We start from the raw sequence: 17,364 nt of genomic DNA, 5'->3' as shown, positions 1-17,364 counted from the left end.
CCTCATCAACCATTTAAAATGAAAGGTCAGGAGCTATAACTGTCCCCTCAGTTTAACATATTATGCTGGGGAATTAGCTCTAATTCATGATTTATTTGATCACTCACCATATTTATTTGATATCCCACTTAAGCCACTCAATAATCCTAATGAGGCATATTTTGTTCCCTTTTTACCTAAGTTGGTCACAGAACCACAGCCTGATTTGGACTCTGTGTGTCTACCTGGAAAGCCTGCTTTTCCACACCCCCAGCCATTCCTGAAACAGCCCTGTCTGTGCTGTGCAACCCTGGCTCATGTGTGTCACAGGGGAAACGTGCGGGAGTTAGAACATGCTGAGAGAGGCAAGGACTTACAAACTCCAGTAAGACACGACACCAACTACGGGATCTGGATTCAAAATTTTAATAATAAATTGTGCCAGTAGAAGCTTTTCAAAGGCAATGATATATCAATAAATAATAGTTAAACTGAGTTCCTGAGAAAGAACCTACCACATGAAAGTATGTCAGAGTGCTGTGAGTAACAGCATGGCACGACTATAAAATAGCGAGAATACTGACAGTCACGACGACAGGCACAGCAGACTTCAGGGTATGCCACTCACGCAAATGTAAACCAGTACACAGGAATCTTTGTTTTTTTAGTTTAGACACTGATACACTTCTAAGTGTTGTTGCCTAGATAGATACTAAGTAATGGATACATTATGCTAAGAACTTCAAGGAAAAATATGTGGAATAATATAATGAAAATTATGAAGCATCAGATTTTTTAAAAAGCAAAAAAGAATCGAACCTTTTACTCAAATATAAATCACTTTAAATAGGAATCATACTAATTTGAAATAAGGAATATTGTGTTTGTGTGTGTGTGTGTGTGTGTACACACACACATACATCTATACTTCTAAGAAAATATGTATGGCTTATTTTTTTATTCCAATGTCATTTTGAAGAATCTTTGCCTTTTTACAAAGGATAGAAATATGTATTGTTTAAACCAAGTTAAGATTTGACACTTCAAAGCACACTAAAACAAACAAACAAACAAAAACAGTGAGAGAACCCTTAGATCGCTCAGTTTCCTGATGGTAACAGAAGAAAACAGGAGTAAGAATGTTCACTGAAGCTTTCAGTGTGGGCAGTCTGTCAGTAAAAAGGTAAGCAGTAGGGTCAGAGGTATGGCATTCCACATACCAGCTCTACCAAGAATGAAAGAGCATATGGACGAGAGAAATGGACGTGTGTCCATGATTAATTAAAAATTTTTTGGCATAGCTGTATTAATCCCTTTTGATGTATATAAGTTCAGTATGTGACAATGTTTCAGGTTCCCACCCCACAAAAGAATCCAATCACACCCAAGACACACACACACACGTCACTTCTCAGTTACACATCTGCATTTCTTTAACAAAACACTAAGAGATACAATCATAGCGAAGAGGTCACCCGCACAATACGTTATCAGCACACTGTCTAGAACACCTCATTTAAAGACACTCGGTAAAAACGTATTCACAGGACCTGCTGTGAATGGCAAGATACGGTAATTTTATAATCGACAAACTCTGCTCATGCAGTACTCTCCGCACACCAGACGTCGGAAATCACAGCCACGTCACCTTGCTCACACTTCCTATTATACTAGAATATGCAAAAAGCCAAAAAAAAGCAGCTTTTAACATTATATCACAATGTTGAAATGTGGGAAAAAATAAAAAACAAAAGCCACTGTGTGGGTAAAATGGTCTCCGTGGCACTGAGCAGTGTTACCTTTTTTTTTTTTTTTTTTTTACATCATTGCACAGAGATTTCTTATCAAATGTTCTTCAGTTTTTATGTCTTTTCCTAAATGTGAATAAGTGCTATGGATAAAATACAAATGTAGAAAATAACAGCAGCATGATTTGTCAAAGTTAATCCCTATAATTTAGTAAGAAAAAATGGATATAAACAAAATAAGTGCTCTTTCTAAACTGTACTAAATTTTCAAAAATATTGTTTTAATGCAGTGAAGGTCCTGAAAAGCCTATTGAAAGCAATGCTGAGTCCTGTTTTCAAAAGCGTCTTGTTGTTTGGGTTTTCTTGGTGAAGACCAGAATTTCAAGTGAAGTAATCGACGGACTAATTTAAAACAAAACAGCCCTCGGCTTCCCTCTTGGCCTGTTAGGGCACCGGCTCCGGGACCCTGACCTGGGAGGCAGCGAGTGGTGGGGGTGCCTGGCCCCCATCTACACGTACACAGGCTGGCAGCCTTCGGTCTGATCCACCAGATCAGAGGTTTCTAAATCTGAGTTCTCAGACTGTGAAGCTTCTGCTCCTGAAGGCTTTGGGCATCGAAAGGGGTAGCCATTGTCATCAAAGAACCGCCGGAAGGTGAATTCGTAAAATGCGTGCTCAGGGTGCTTGTTACTGGGGGAGGTGAGCGTGTCCCAGGCCTTGGCGCTACCTTCGCTGGCATCGTTCCAAGGGCTTTCTTCATCGACGGGGTCGAAATTCGAGGTGTCCATGGGGTGGCTGATGGTGGGAACGTAGGGGGCCGGCTGCTTCCGGATGTCACTGGAGAAGTCAATAGCGCTGAAGAAGGGGTGGGCCTTCAGGTCGTCGGCCCCATTCCGCCCCAGGCGGTGGTCTGCAGAGCAGCACAGCTTCGTGATGAGGTCCCTGGACTCAGGGCTCAGCTTCACCTGGGCTGGAATGTGGAGCGTGTTCTCCCAGTTTATCACCTGAGGAACAACAGAACCAACGTGTTAGGTTCTCCTCACATCTTGGGCAGTTCTGGGACAGCATGTGATGACATGACTTTCAAATAAGTGTAATTTCACAACAGGAGAGGAGTTAGAATAGACACAGAAGCAGCAGTTGTTGATCTCAGCAGCCATAAAAAGTCAGTGTCATTTCAGTCGATGGCTCACAGCCTGAGGCCAGAATGACCAGTCAAATGCAGACAAAAAGATACTGATTTTCTTCTATCAGAAATACTGTTTAGCCAAAGAATGTTGTGCTTTCCATAAAAATGAAGAGAATGATGGTCTATGAGTTATTTTATTTATTTATTTATTTATTTATTTTTGAGATGGCGTCTCGCTCTGTCACCCAGGCTGGAGTGCAGTGGTGCGCTCTTGGCTCACCACAACCTCCGCCTCCTGGGTTCAAGCGATTCTCCTGCCTCAGCCTCCCGAGTAGCTGGGATTACAGGAGCCCATCACCACGCCCGGCTGACTTTTGTATTTTTAGTAGAGACAGGGTTTCACCATGTTGGCCAGGCTGGTCTCGAACTCCTGACCTCAGGTGATCAGCTAAAGTTATTTCTTTAGCTATGGCAATGGATTTCTGTCAAACCATCATGGCACTCATTCAAATACTTACTGTGGTCAAAAAACAGCCAACTAGGGTTTTGAAAAACAAAAAGGGCCGGGCGCAGTGGCTCACACCTGTAATCCCAGCACTTTGGGAGGCCGAGACGGGCAGATCACAAGGTCAGGAGATCGAGACCATCCTGGCTAACATGGTGAAACCCCATCTCTACTAAAAATACAAAAAAACTAGCCGGGCGTGGTGGCGGCGCCTGTAGTCCCAGCTACTCGTGAGGCTGAGGCAGGAGAATGGCAGGAACCCGGGAGGCGGAGCTTGCAGTGAGCCGAGATCATGCCATGGCACTCCAGCCTGGGTGACAGAGCAAGACTCCATCTCAGGGAAAAAAAAAAAAAAAAAGGAAAAAGAAACCTCATAGAGAAGAATAAAGCTGGCTGACCCCATGTGACCTTACGTGCTCCACTGCACAGACCAGCCATCTGGACGTTCAGTAAATGCGCCTGTTGTAGAGATGTGTCTACTGTGAAGACGAAACCTAGGGCACTTCTTTATTGTTTACACTTAGCGTCAGGAGGAAACAAGGCCAGCATGACTGGCTACCAGCTGGGGTGACGGGACAGTGGATAAGGCATGGAAGTTAGTGGGTGTATGGGTGGGAGGCTTGGTTTGAACCTAAGTAGTGTTTTCATAGGGCTAAAACTGTAGAGCTCCTAGAAGAAAACATAGCATGAAATCTTCGTGATGTTGAGTTTGGCAGTGATTTCTTAGACATGCCACCAAAAGCACAGGGAATAAAAGAAAAAATAAATTGGACTTCATAAAAATTTAAAACTTTTGTGCATCAAAGGACATTACTGATAGTGAAAAGGCAACAAAATGGGAGAACAGATTTCAAAGCACATATTTGAAAAGGGGTTAGTATCCAGAGAATATACAGAACTCCTACAACTCACCAACAATAACAGAACCAAATAACTTGATTTATAAAGAGTAATGGACTTGAAGAGATATTTCCAAAGATATACAAATGACCAATAAGGACATGAAAATGAATTCAACATAATTAATCACTAGGGAGATCCAACTCAAAACCACAATGAGATACCACCTTACATCCCCTAGAGTGGCTACTACTTAAAAAAAACAAAAACAGGAAAATACTTACTGAGGATGTAGGGAAACTGGAACACTCAGCCACTGCTGGTGGGAATGTAAAATGGTGCAGCCACTATGGCAAACAGTTTGGGAGTTCCTCAAAAAGTTAAACACGGAATGACCATATAATCCAGCAATCCCACTTTCTGGTTTATATCCAAAAGAACCGGAAGCAGGGACTCATACAGTGGAATATTATTCCACCTTAAAAAGGAAGCTGCAACATGGATGAACCCTGAGGACATTACACTAAGTGAAATAAACTAGACACAAAAAGACAAATACTGCATGATTCCACTTGCAAGAAGTCCCGAGGCCAGGCACGTGGCTCGCACCTATAATCCCAACACTTTGGGAGGCTGAGGTGGGTGGATAACTTGAGGTCAGGAGTTTGAAACCAGCCTGACCAACATGATGAAACCCATCTCTACCAAAAATACAAAACTTAGCTGGTGTTGTGGCAGGCACCTGTAATCCCAGCTGCTTGGGAGGCTGAGGCGTGAGAACCCGGAAGGCAGACGTTGCAATGAGCCCAGATCGTGCCACTGCACTGCAGCCTGGGACACAGAGCAAAACTCTGTTTCAAAAAAAAAAATAAGTCAGTCAGTCCTGAGCATAGCCAGACTCACAGAGAAGCAGAAGACAGGCGAGCAGGCGCTGGAAGGGAGAGTGGGGAGTTTCTGTTTAATGGGTTTTTGGATGATTAAAACATCTGAAAATAGAGGGTGGTGATGGTTGCACAATATTGTGAAGGTAATTAATGTCACTGAATTATACACTAAAAAATAATTAAAATGGTAAATTTTATGTTATGTATATTTTACCAGAATAAAAAAATCTGAATTATCATGTGGACAATTTAGTGAGTAGCTCAGCAATTCAGTCAGGGCGCGGATAATGACAGATTCCAATTTTACTGTTCCTAGGGTGAAACTAGGCCTTACCTTAGGGTTTTTCTACTTTTCTTTTCTTATTTTTTGAGACAGAGTCTCGCTCTGTCGCCCGGGTTGGAGTGCAGTGGCGTGATCTTGGCTCACTGCAACCTCTGCCCCCAGGGTTCAAGTGATTCTCCTGCCTCAGCCTCCCAAGTAGCTGGGATTACAGGTGCCCGCCACCATGCCAGGCTAATTTTTTGTATTTTCAGTAGAGACGGGGTTTCACTATGTTGGCCAGGATGGTCTCGATCTCCTGACCTCATGATCTGCCTGCCTCTGCCTCCCAAAGTGCTGGGATTACAGGCGTGAGCCACTGTGCCCGGCCTTACTAGATGGTTTTTCTAATTAAGGTTATTAATTTAGGCTCCTTGGTGATCATGGCCACTAGGACATGTGAAAACTCCTAGGACTGTGTGTCAGTTGGTATATCCACTGAAGACTGCAGATTCTCAATTCTAATTCTCAGTTCAATCCTTAGTAACTCAATTCAGAAAGCAAATGGCTGTCATTTTAACACTAATAATTTAGTATCAAGTGAATGACAGATTTATCTACGTTGAATATTAGGAATATGCACAACTAGCCTGACCACACAGCTGACAGTTTGCAAACAATGATATCATATCCAAAAAAAGAAACGGATTTCTTTAGATGTACAGTTGACCCTTGAACAACAGTTTGAGGGTCACTCACACTAGCATTTTCTTCCACCTCTGCCACCCCTGAGACAGCAAGGCCAATGCCTCCCCTTCCTCAGCCCATTCCACATGAAGATGACAAAGATGGAGACCTTTATGATGATCCACTTTCAATTATTAAAATAGTAAACCTATTTTCTCTTCTTTACGATTTTTTTCCTTTAGAAAGAGTCTCACTCTGTCACCCAGGTTGGACTACAGTGGTGTGATCTCGGCTCACTGCAACCTCCGCCTCCCAGGTTCAAGCGATTCTCCTGCCTCAGCCTCCGGAGTAGCTGGGATGACAGGTGCACACCACCATGCTGGACTAATTTTTTTTATTTTTAGTAGAGGTCGGTTTTGCCATGTTGCCCAGGCTGGTCTTGAACTCCTGACCTCAGGTAATCTGCCCACCTTGGTCTTCCAAAGTGGTGGGATTATAGGCATGAGCCACTGTGCCCGGCCAGCATTTTCTTTTCTCTAGCTTGCTGTATTGTAAGAATACAGGATCTAATACATATAACATACAAAATGTGTGTTCATTGACTCTATGTTACTGGTAAGGCTTCCAGTCAACAAACTATTAGTAAAGTTTTTGGGGAGTCGAAAGTTCTATGCTGATTTTTGACTGTGCAGGGGGCTGGCACCCCAACCCTCCACTGCTGAGGGGTCAACCATAGTTCCTGGAGTTCCGTGTGTTCTCTGCAGGGCAGGCGTGGGGCAGGGAGACGGTGGGCCTGCAGCACACCTTTGCTGACCCTCACTGTTCTTGCCTGGAAATATAAGGTGGCAGATGGCCAAGGGTTTAACAGAATTTCAGATACTAAAATGGGCCCAATTCCACGGCTTTGCTTAACAAAATAGAAAATTTAAAAATAGATAATAATTTAAAAAGTAATGAGATTACTTTTAAAAATCCCATCATATACAACTGCCATTCCTACCCTACTCAGAATAAGAGGGCGAATGCTGACCAAAGGTTCACGGGTACATGAGAAAATCAGATGTCTGCAGCAAGCAGACGCGTGGTTCCTCTCACATTACCTTCAGCTGGGTTTCTGTGGGAGTTGGTGCCAAAAAGGGCGGCTGTCCCACCAGCATCTCGAAGAGAATCACTCCAACACTCCACCAGTCACAGAGCTGAGTGTACCCTGCAAGACAAAGTTCACTCAGTCCCTACGCAGGCAGGAATTCTCCTCCGAGGTGAGTTTCAGCAGATGGACCTTTGTAACTACCTGGATGCTAATGGGTGGGGGTGGCAGCCATGGCCGCTTAGGTTTTCGTAATTTTAATCATTGTAATAAGAAAATACTTTTTAATTTAAAAAGATTATTTTTAGTGTTAGCAACTAGTTACTAGCCAGAATTTTATGTTCTTAAAGATCACAGACAGAGGCACCAATTAAAATAACGGAAACTGAAAACCATAAAGTACTATAACCCGTGAACAGTCAGGGGAGGGTCCGGGCAGCTTGCTGGGAGGCTTCTACATCAGTTTTGGATGAAGCCGAAGCCTATGGAGATGAGGAGGTCATGGGCAAAACCCACCAGACATTCACGGTAAGCCGAACGCTCCTTGTGTGAGGCCCCCACGGAGCTGGGCCTTCCTCACGGGCTCCCTGTGCTGGGTCAGGGCTGGCCTCTGGGAGGCTGTAGGCTGGGCTCCTTTACCTTTCATTTTCTCCCACTTTTCCTTCAGGGCCTCATGGCCCATCAAGCCAGGCTCGTCTTGATGTCACCTAATCCTTGCTAAGTATAAACTGGGATGTTAAGAGGTCAGCCCGGGGGTGCCTGCAGCTGCATATGCCAGGGTAGCCCCCTCAGGCCCCTCTGTTATCTCCTTGTCCCACCTCTTCCTGCCCAAGTTTGGCACCAGACGCTGCAGAAAAACCCCAAGCAATGGTTCCTTGGGAATACTGCACGCGGCAGAGGGAAGCAGACCTTCACTGGGCACCAAGGTTATTCACAACCTCTCAAGGTCGTTATTGCTATGTCTGTGGTCCGAGCAGTTAAGTAACTTGCGCTGGATTACCACAGCTAGCAAAGAAAACCCAGACTTGAACTGGGTCTGGCTGGCTCCAAAGACTTTAAACAACATGTGGCGGCAGGGGCTGCCTGTCTCTGGATTAACGACACAGAATCAGACGAACACCCACCGTCACTGTGGACCATGCAGGATCACTGAAGGAATCCTCGTCTACTGAGCCAGATGTTGTATCTGACAGAATGGAGCATCCACCCAGGAGGCAAATTTTATGAGCACTGGTCATTTGACACAACTGGCACCTGCCACTTTTGCTATGGTCTAGCAGGGAGAATGAGAGAGAAAGGACCTTCCAATGCTGTCACATAAGCACCAGCTGCACACAGCACAACTCAGCCAGGAGCCTGGGACAGAAGTGAAAGCTAGAGCCCGGAAATGTGTGGTCTGGGCAGACTGAGCAGAGGTCCCGTGGCCCTCAGAGTGGTTTCCATCATTTGACTGTGAAAATGAGGCCTGGAGTCATTCCCTCAGGTCTAGGTAGAGACTGAGGGCCAGCAGACACTGTCTAATGGTGCATGTCTTCCAACCCCCTGAAGCAAGAGCATTTCCAAGGCAGAAGGGAGGCCTGTTATGTTGCGGAAATAAGTAGTTTTCAGGCTTCCATGAGGACAAAAATATGACTGGAAGCATCAGGTCCTTGGAAAGCTAGAGCCAAGGAGACTCAGCTCACAGGTCTGAAGAGACGGAGACCTCCCATGGGGCAGCTGGCTGTGGCGCACGTACCTTTGCGAAGGAGAACCTCGGGCGCGATGTAGTTTGGAGTCCCCACCAGTGAATGTGCCAGGCACCTCTGGTGCTGCTTCCGCGCCCTCTGCTCCAGGGTCTTCAGCCTGTCCCCACACCGACAGTTAGACACGTCGTCCCAGAGGTCGCTGGGCTCCATGCTGTCCTGCCTGACATGGCTCCCTTCACCCAGGAATCGGGGGTGGTGAAAGAAGAGAACAAAACACAAAGTGAATTTTCACTCTTCAACAACTCAACGGATCCACAGCTTAAAACAGCAAAGTCATTCCAATCAGCTCCTGCCATGTCAGGATAGAGAACCCCCGCTGAGCTGCTCCATACAGGCAGCCTGCTGTCCCTAGTTCGGAGACACGTGTGGTGAGGTTGGCGCTAGCACCAAGGTGGAAACGACGGTGAGGAATCATGGGAAACCACGCACTGCGCTGAGCTGGCAGGAAGGCACTGCAGGCAGGAGAGGCTGGAAGAACGGCGGGGACAGCTTGTAGCCTATTGTCTTAAAAATATAGTAGACCAGGTGCGGTGGCTCACTGCACCTGTAATCCCAGCACTTTGGGAGGCTGAGGCAGGTGGATCACCTGAGGTTGGGAGTTTGAGACCAGCCTGACAAAAATGGAGAAACCCCGTCTCTACTGAAAATACAAAATTATCCAGAGGTGGTTTTGTATTACAGTGCGTGACTGTAATCCCAGCTACTCAGGAGGCTGGAGACAGGAGAACCACTTGAACCCGGTGGGTAGAGGTTGTGGTGAGCCGAGATCATGCCATTGCGCTCCAGCCTGGGCAACAAGAGCAGAACTCTATCTCAAAAAAAAAAAAAAAAAGTAAACCTGAAATCCACTAACTTAAAAAAAAAAAATTCATATATCATTCTAGTCCTTTTGGAAGGGAAAGCTGTCACACCGATTTATAAAAGAATGGAGTGACGGATAATTTCGAAATGATTAGGAGCCACTAGGATGGGATATTGAGCTGCTTGCCACAGGGTGAGTGACGTCTACACAGAGAAAATGCATGCGGCACACTCAAGACAATACCTTTCTGGTAATATTTGGAATTGTGAGTCCACCTGAACCCAGTGCAGAGGCCGAAATCTGTGAGTTTAATGTGACCATCCAGATCTATCAAAATGTTATCAGGCTTGATGTCTCGGTGGATGAAGCCCATCTTGTGGACGCTCTCAATGGCCAAAGTCAGCTCTGCGATGTAGAACCGGGCCAGGTGCTCAGGGAAGACCTCCATCCGAATCAGCAGGCTCATCATGTCCCCACCAGGGATGTAGTCCATCACAAAGTACAGGCTGTCTTTGTCTTGGAAGGAGTAGTAGAGTTTGACCACCCACTCATTGTCTGCCTCGGCCAGGATGTCCCTCTCGGCCTTGACGTGGGCCACCTGATTCCGGTTCAGGACATCCTTTTTCCTTAGGGTCTTCATGGCGTACAAGGCATGAGTGTCCACCTTACAAGCAAGGCACACTTCTCCAAAGGCACCGATCCCCAGGGTTTTGATTTTGACAAACATAGACTTGTCCATCTTGGCCCTCTTAAGCCTGTTGTAATTAGACTCTTTCTGGTAGAGGATCTTCCGCATCTGTTCCTGCTCAGCTTCACAGAGTCCAGCCTGTGCAGAAGGAAAGGAAGGAGGAAGAATCACATTAGAGAAGTCCCATGATAACATATGACTGGGATGGGGATGCCCTGGAACCTAACTCATTTTACAGAAAGGAGAACAGAGAAGAACGGGTCTCATATACTACAAAGCAAGGTGACAATTGGTTTTGTTTTGTTTTTGAGACAGAGTCTTGCTCTGTCACCTAGGCTGGAGTGCAGTGGCACAATCTCAGCTCACTGCAGCCTCCACCTCCTGAGTAGCTGGGACTACACGCGCCCACCATCACGCCTGGCTAATTTTTGTATTTTTAGTAGAGACAGGGTTTCATCATGCTGGCCAGGCTGGTCTTGAACTCCTGACCTCAGGTGATCTGTCCACCTCGGCCTCCCACAGTGCGGGGATTACAAGTGTGAGCCACCGTGCCCGGCCAGTTTTGTTTTTTTATATCCATATATAGACATGAATTTGGAATGAAAAATTAAGACAGGCCAGGTGTGGTGGCTCAAGTCTGTAATCCCAGCACTTTGGGAGGCCGAGACGGGCGGATCACGAGGTCAGGAGATCGAGATCACCTTGGCTAACACGGTGAAACCCCATCCCTACTAAAAAATACAAAAAGCTAGCCGGGTGAGGTGGCGGGCGCCTGTAGTCCCAGCTACTCGGGAGGCTGAGGCAGGAGAATGGCGTAAACCCGGGAGGCGGAGCTTGCAGTGAGCTGAGATCGGGCCACTGCACTCCAGCCTGGGCGACAGAGCGAGACTCTGTCTTTAAAAAAAAAAAAAAAAAAAAAGTTAAGACAAAAAAGAGAGTTCTTTCTCTAGGAGACTTTTGCTCTAAAAACTAAGTGAAACTTCTATTAACAAAAATCTGTGGGAAAGGGGACCATAGCAGTCCTAGAACTCCAAGAGCCATCTAATCTTTCAGCAACTTAGGGAAAATGGAAAAGCAGGAAGAAAAGTCAATGATCAGCATACAAAAATCAGTAGCACACATTAGACAGACTTGTATATGGTGAGAGACAGGGTCTAGTTTCATTCTTCTGCACGTGGATATCTGGATTTCTGTACACCAGTAATGAATACCATTTACAACAGCTATAAAAAAAATCTAGAAGCAAATTTAACCAAAAGTGAAAGAGCTCTACAAAGAAAACTATGAAACCCTGATGAAAGAAACTGAGGACACAGACAAATGAAAAAAGATCCCATGTTCACCGACAGAAAGATTTAATATTGTTAAAATGACTATACTACCCAAAGCAATCTACCAATTAAATGCAATCCCTATCAAAATACCAATGACATTTTTCACATTAATAAAAAAACAACACTAAAATTCATAGGGAGACCAAATAGTCAAAACGATCCTGGGCAAAAAGAACAAAGTTGTTACCCGACTTCAAAATATATTACAAGCCTAGAGTAACTGAAACTGCATGGTACTGGTATACAAACAGACACATAGACCAACGGAACAGAATAGAGAACCCAGAAGTAAGTCCATGTATTTACAGCCACCTGAGTTTTGACAAAGGTGCCAAGAATGTACACGGAAGAAAAGACATGCTGGGAAAACTAGACATCCATATGCAGAAAAATGAAACTAGACCCCAATCTCTCACCATATAGGAAAGTCAACTTAAAACAGATTGAAGACCTAGAAACAAGACCAGAGGCTATGAAAATATACGCCAGGACACTGGTTTGAGCAAAGATTTTTATGGATAAAATCTCAAAAGCACAGGCAAAAAACCTCAAAATAGACAAATGGGACTATATTAAGCTAAAAAGCTTCTGCATAGCAAAGGAAACAACAGAGTAAAGAGGATACCTGTGTTGAACAGGAGAAAATATTCACAAACTATTCATCTGACAAAAGACTATTATTCAGAATATACAAGGAACTCAAACAACTCAACAGCAAAAAAAAAAAAAAAAAAAATCAAATAATCCTATTAAAAAGTGAGTCAAAAGGCCGGGCGCGGTGGCTCATGCTTGTAATCCCAGCACTTTGGGAGGCTGAGGCGGGCGGATTACTTGAGGTCAGGAGTTTGAAACCAGCCTGACAAACACGGTGAAACCCCGTTTCTACTGAACATACAAAAATTAGCTGAGCATGGGGTCGCACCCCTGTAGTCCCAGCTCTCAGGAGGCTGAGGCAGGAGAACAGCTTGAACCCAGAAGGCAGAGGTTGCAGTGAGCCGAGATTTCATCACTGCACTCCAGCCTGGGTGATAGAGCGAGACTCCGTCTAAGTAAATAAATAAAAAGGTCGGGCGATGTGGCTCACGCCTGTAATCCCAGCACTTTGGGAGGCCAAGGCGGGTGGATCATCTGAGGTCGGGAGTTTGAGACCAGCCTGACCTACATGGTGAAACCCTGTCTCCACTAAGAATACAAAATTAGCTGGACATGGTGGCTCATGCTAGTAATCCCAGCTGCTTGGGAGGCTGAGGCAGGAGAATCACTGGAACCTGGGAGGCAGAGGTTGTGGTGAGACGAGATCGCGCCATTGCACTCCAGCCTGGGCAACAAAAGTGAAACTCTGTCTCAAAAAAAATAAATAAATAAACTAATTAAAAAAAAAAAAAAAAAAGTGAGCTAATGACCTGAATAGACACTTGTTAAAGGAAGACACACAAATGGCTAAGAGGTGCATGGAAGGGTTCTCCATTAACCATCAGGGAAATGCAAATCAAAACCACAATGAAATATAATCTCTTCCCAGTTAGAACAACTATTAACAAAAAGAAAAAAAAAGAAACTAAAAATAGAACTACCATACAATGTACCAATTCCACTATTGGGTATTTATCTAAAGTAAAGGAAATCAGTATATCAAAGGGATACCTGCACCCCATGTTTACTGCAGCACTCTGCACAATAGCAAAAATATGGAATCAACTTAAGTGTCCATCAACTGATGAATGGATAAAGAAAATGTGGTCTGTGTACACCATGGGATACTATTCAGCCATAAAAAAAGAATGAAATCCTGTCATTTGGAGCAACATGAATGGAACTGGAGGTCATCATGTTAAGTGAAATAAACCAGGAACAGAAAGTTCAGTACACACGTTGTTACTGATATGTGGGAGCTAAAAGAATTAATCTCATAGAGGCAGAGAGTAGAATGATAGTTAGCAGAGGTGGGAAAGGGTGTGTGTGTGTTGAGGGGAGATGAGAGGTTAATTGATGGAAACATACAGCTGGACAGAAGGAACAAACTCTAGGGTGACTACAGTTAGTAAAAATGTATTCTGTATTTCAAAATAGCTAGAAGACAGGACTTGAAATGTTTCCAACACAGAAATGATAAGTACACCAGGCATACCTTGACTTGATCATTACATATCCTATGCATGTAACAAAATATCACATGTACCCCACAAATACACAAATACTATGTATAAATAAAAAATGAACGGCTGGGTGTGGTGGCTCACGCCTGTAATCCCAGCACTTTGGGAGGCTGAGGTGGGCAGATCACCTGAGGTCAAGAGTTTGAGACCAGCCTAACCAACATGGTGAAACCCCATCTCTACTAAAAACACAAAAAAATAGCTGGATGTGGTGGTGGGCACCTGCAATCCCAACTACTTGGGAGGCTGAGGCAGGAGAATCGCTTGAACCCAGGAGGAGGAGGTTGCAGTGAGCCAAGATTGCGCCACTGCACTCCAGCCTGGGCGACAGAGCAAGGCTCAGTCTCAAAAATAAACAAAAATAAATAAATAAGCACATATAAATGAAAGGTAAATATTTAAAAAGTCAATGAATATGGGACACTGGAAAGAACACAAATCTGGTTTCTACGCTTTGGAACTACTGGCTTTGTGTGATTTAAATCTGTTACATTTTAATTTAAATAATTTCACCAATAATTACCTTCTTCAGCACTTTAGTGTCAACTAAGGTATACTTAAATCATTAGTTACTAAACACTTAAAAGAATAAATGGAATCACTACTATATTTTTCTTCCAAAATCCCACAATATCAATTTACAAAACCTTACTTTGTTTCTACTCATTCAAAATGTTCTATTATTAATCCGTGATGAATTTTGTTAAGTGAGTACATACCCTAAAACTCATTTGCTAATTTACCTACAATGTAAATTGTAGATTACCTACATTACGCTGGCTACATTATGCACAGCTACCTCTGATTCTTCAGAAGAGTCAAGGGGAAAGGAGAAAGGGAGGTCACACCATTTGCAACTTCTCCAAGTTGTTGGCCCCAGAACCAGACTGCCGCCCGTTAGCCGTGTTGATGACAAGGGGTGTGCGGCCGAAACAGAAAAGGGATCGTGCGCGCTTCCTATTACCAGTAGAGGGAAGAGCCGGGAACAAACAGGAAAAACGAAGTGGGAAATTACTTTGGCCATTTCTTGCTCCAGCTGCAGCCTCCGGTTAACCTTCTGCTGGTAGGTTTTGATGACGTTCTCCACGTGCTGCTCCATGAAGAACTTAAAGGCGTATGGCGAGTAGCTCTTGATGCGTGACTCTCTCTTCTCCTCGTCTCTGCTGTTTTTGCGGACGGGGACGGGAGAAGTCTGGATCTGCTTTTTATCCTTCCCGCCTTTGTCCCCCTTGGCGCTTTTGCGGCTCTTCTCACCGCCCTCGGGCTCGCTGGGGCCCGCACGGAGGCTCTGCTCCACGCCCGCGCACAGGCTGTCCAGGTCGTACTGCTCGGACTTGCTGCGCAGCAGCAGGTGCTTCGGGTAGGGCGGAGGCGGGCACCTCCGGTCCGGGCCTCCGTACTCCACGTCCAGCGGGTAGGCGCCTGCGCCGCCCAGTGCCAGGGCGTGCTCCTCCTTGGCGTCCAGGCCCTCCGTGGCCGGGGCGGGGGCCGGGGCAGGCGCGGGCACCCAGGCGGGGTGCGAGGGCCCCACAGCCGTCTGCGGCTCTGGCCTCAGCACTCGCACGCTCTTCACCGGGTGCAGGATGTGCGCGGCCGTGACAGCCGTCACGGTGTTGGGGGCGGGCAGGGAGGGCTCGGCCTTGCCGGGTGCGCCCGGCCGCGGCTGGTGGCTGTTGAAGGAGTTGGTCCTGCTGGGCACCGGGCAGTCAGGCCGGAAGGCCACGTGCGCGCGCGGCGGCGCCTCCAGGCCCGGCTTCTGCAGGGAGTCCCGGCGGGCCAGGGTGGCAGCCGGCCACTGCTGGACGGAGGTGCTGCCCAGGTCATACAGGTCCACGTTGAGGCTGTTCCGAGAGGGAGTGAGCAGGCTCTGCGGGGGGCTGTCGCCGGCGAACACCTGGCTGCGGGAGCCCAGCACATGCAGCTGGTGGGCCGTGGGGCCGGCCTGCTTGTGGTGTGGGTGCGGCACGTAGAGCCCGGCGGTGGGGGGCGGGAAAGCGAGGCCGGCGCCTGGTGGGCCCCCCTGGCCCTTGGTGGGCAGGCTGGCGTAGCCCCCGGTCTCCGGCGGCGTCTTGCCCTGGAAGGAGGGGCTGCGCTGCACCCCGTAGCCCAGGGGCTCCCCGTGCACCAGCAGGTGCGGCCGGCCGTAGTGCGTGCCCTGCAGCGGGAAGTGTGCCCCTGCTGCCTCCACGCCGGCGCCGTAGCCCTTGGGTGGGTGCTGGTGTTGGTGCTGGTGGCCGGGCCCGTGGGGGCCGACTCCGGGGAAGAGGTAGTCCACGTACGGCCGCGGCACTTCCTCCAGCGCAGCGGGGCCGTCGGCGCCGAAGCTCGGGCCCTCGTAGGGGGCACCGCTCAGCTGGTGGTAGGACGCGAACGAATCGCTGGTTCCTTCGAAGCTGGGCCTCCGCGTCACAGGGGCTGGCATGAGCCCCTTTCCTGCCGTGGAAAACACAGGAAGACAGCATCAGAGTGGGTGTGATCAGTGGGTTCCGGCACTTCCAGGCTGGTCCCCACTCGAGCGCTGCCCTCGGGGCTGAGGGTCTTGAACCCTGGGCCCTGAGGTGCTGCATTCTGCCCAGCACAGGGTCAGCGGACTCCCCTCTGCCCTGCCAGCAGGACCAGTCGCCTTAATGTGTTAAGAGAGTGGAGACAAGCTGGAGGCCAAAGGGCACATGGGAAGGCCAAGGGCAGAAGAGAAGACCGCGTCCGCATGCTGAGGTGCATCCTTGCCCCCTGGGGACAGCACTGGGGTCACTCTCCTGTCAGGCTAGGGAGCCATCTGCATAGCCAGCTTTGTTTTCAAAACCCTATCATGCCAAATTGTGGGAAGCTGGGTTTACCCCGCACGGTTCCCCAGGCGCGGCTCCCTCACAGAAAGGGCGGACCTGTTTCCACTGTGCAGCAGCTGCTCCACTTTCTTTCACCTCTTTTCCAAATTAAAAGATTTTCTAGTTTTTTTGGTCTGTATCAAAACAAAGCAACATATGCACAACAAAAACCACACAAAACTCCTCTACAAATATCCAGACTGATTTCATCTGCTGCTACCTTAATCCTGACCTCCATTTTGAACACTCATCTGAAAGAGACACAGAAGGAAGGACAAAGGCTCCTTTCATTTCTTTAGACCAACTGCTCCACTTGGCTCGACTTAGCAGAGGGTGCCGAAGGGTGTGCCTTGCCCACAGGAAGACCACCCCTGATACGTGGCAGTGAAGGCCCTGACAGCCTGGCACTGAGCAACAGTCACAGGCAAACCAAGGCTTCACCTTCCCTGGGCTCAGAAGGTGTCAATGAACAGACCCACCAAAGGCAAGTGCAGAGGGAAATCAGCATGGAACATGGGCCTGGCCTCCCTTTGAGCTGTGCTCTAAGACCTCAAAACTGAAAGAACCCTAACATGGAAGGCCAGCTGGGGACTATTTGAGGAAGTCCCTTCTCTTAAGAAGAAGATAAAAATGTGTGTCCTCTTAACAAGGGAGATACAAGTTACAAAGGTGAGATTTTCTCACCCACGACATGAA

General features: G+C 47.1%; 1 protein-coding gene across 4 annotated transcripts in view; it reads right to left on the bottom strand.

Moving 5' to 3' along the window:
• Window positions 1-389: 389 nt before the first annotated feature.
• LATS2 (large tumor suppressor kinase 2) overlaps window positions 390-17,364 on the bottom strand; it is a 93,417-nt gene continuing 76,442 nt past the window's right edge. For all 4 annotated transcript variants that reach the window (XM_017951107.3, XM_009191569.4, XM_003913639.4 and 1 more), the window contains 5 exons: window positions 14,859-16,276; window positions 9,909-10,491; window positions 8,854-9,036; window positions 7,132-7,238; window positions 390-2,731 (listed from right to left, as the gene is read on the bottom strand). In XM_017951107.3, coding sequence (XP_017806596.2) covers window positions 2,237-2,731; window positions 7,132-7,238; window positions 8,854-9,036; window positions 9,909-10,491; window positions 14,859-16,276 — 2,786 coding nt within the window. In that variant the 3' untranslated portion in view covers window positions 390-2,236. The remainder of the gene's footprint in view (window positions 2,732-7,131; window positions 7,239-8,853; window positions 9,037-9,908; window positions 10,492-14,858; window positions 16,277-17,364) is intronic.

The sequence above is a fragment of the Papio anubis genome, chromosome 15, assembly GCF_008728515.1.
Source record: "Papio anubis isolate 15944 chromosome 15, Panubis1.0, whole genome shotgun sequence".
NCBI lineage: Eukaryota > Metazoa > Chordata > Mammalia > Primates > Cercopithecidae > Papio > Papio anubis.
The sequence above is the reverse complement of the archived record's forward strand: the minus strand, read 5'-3'. Positions and strand labels throughout refer to the sequence as shown.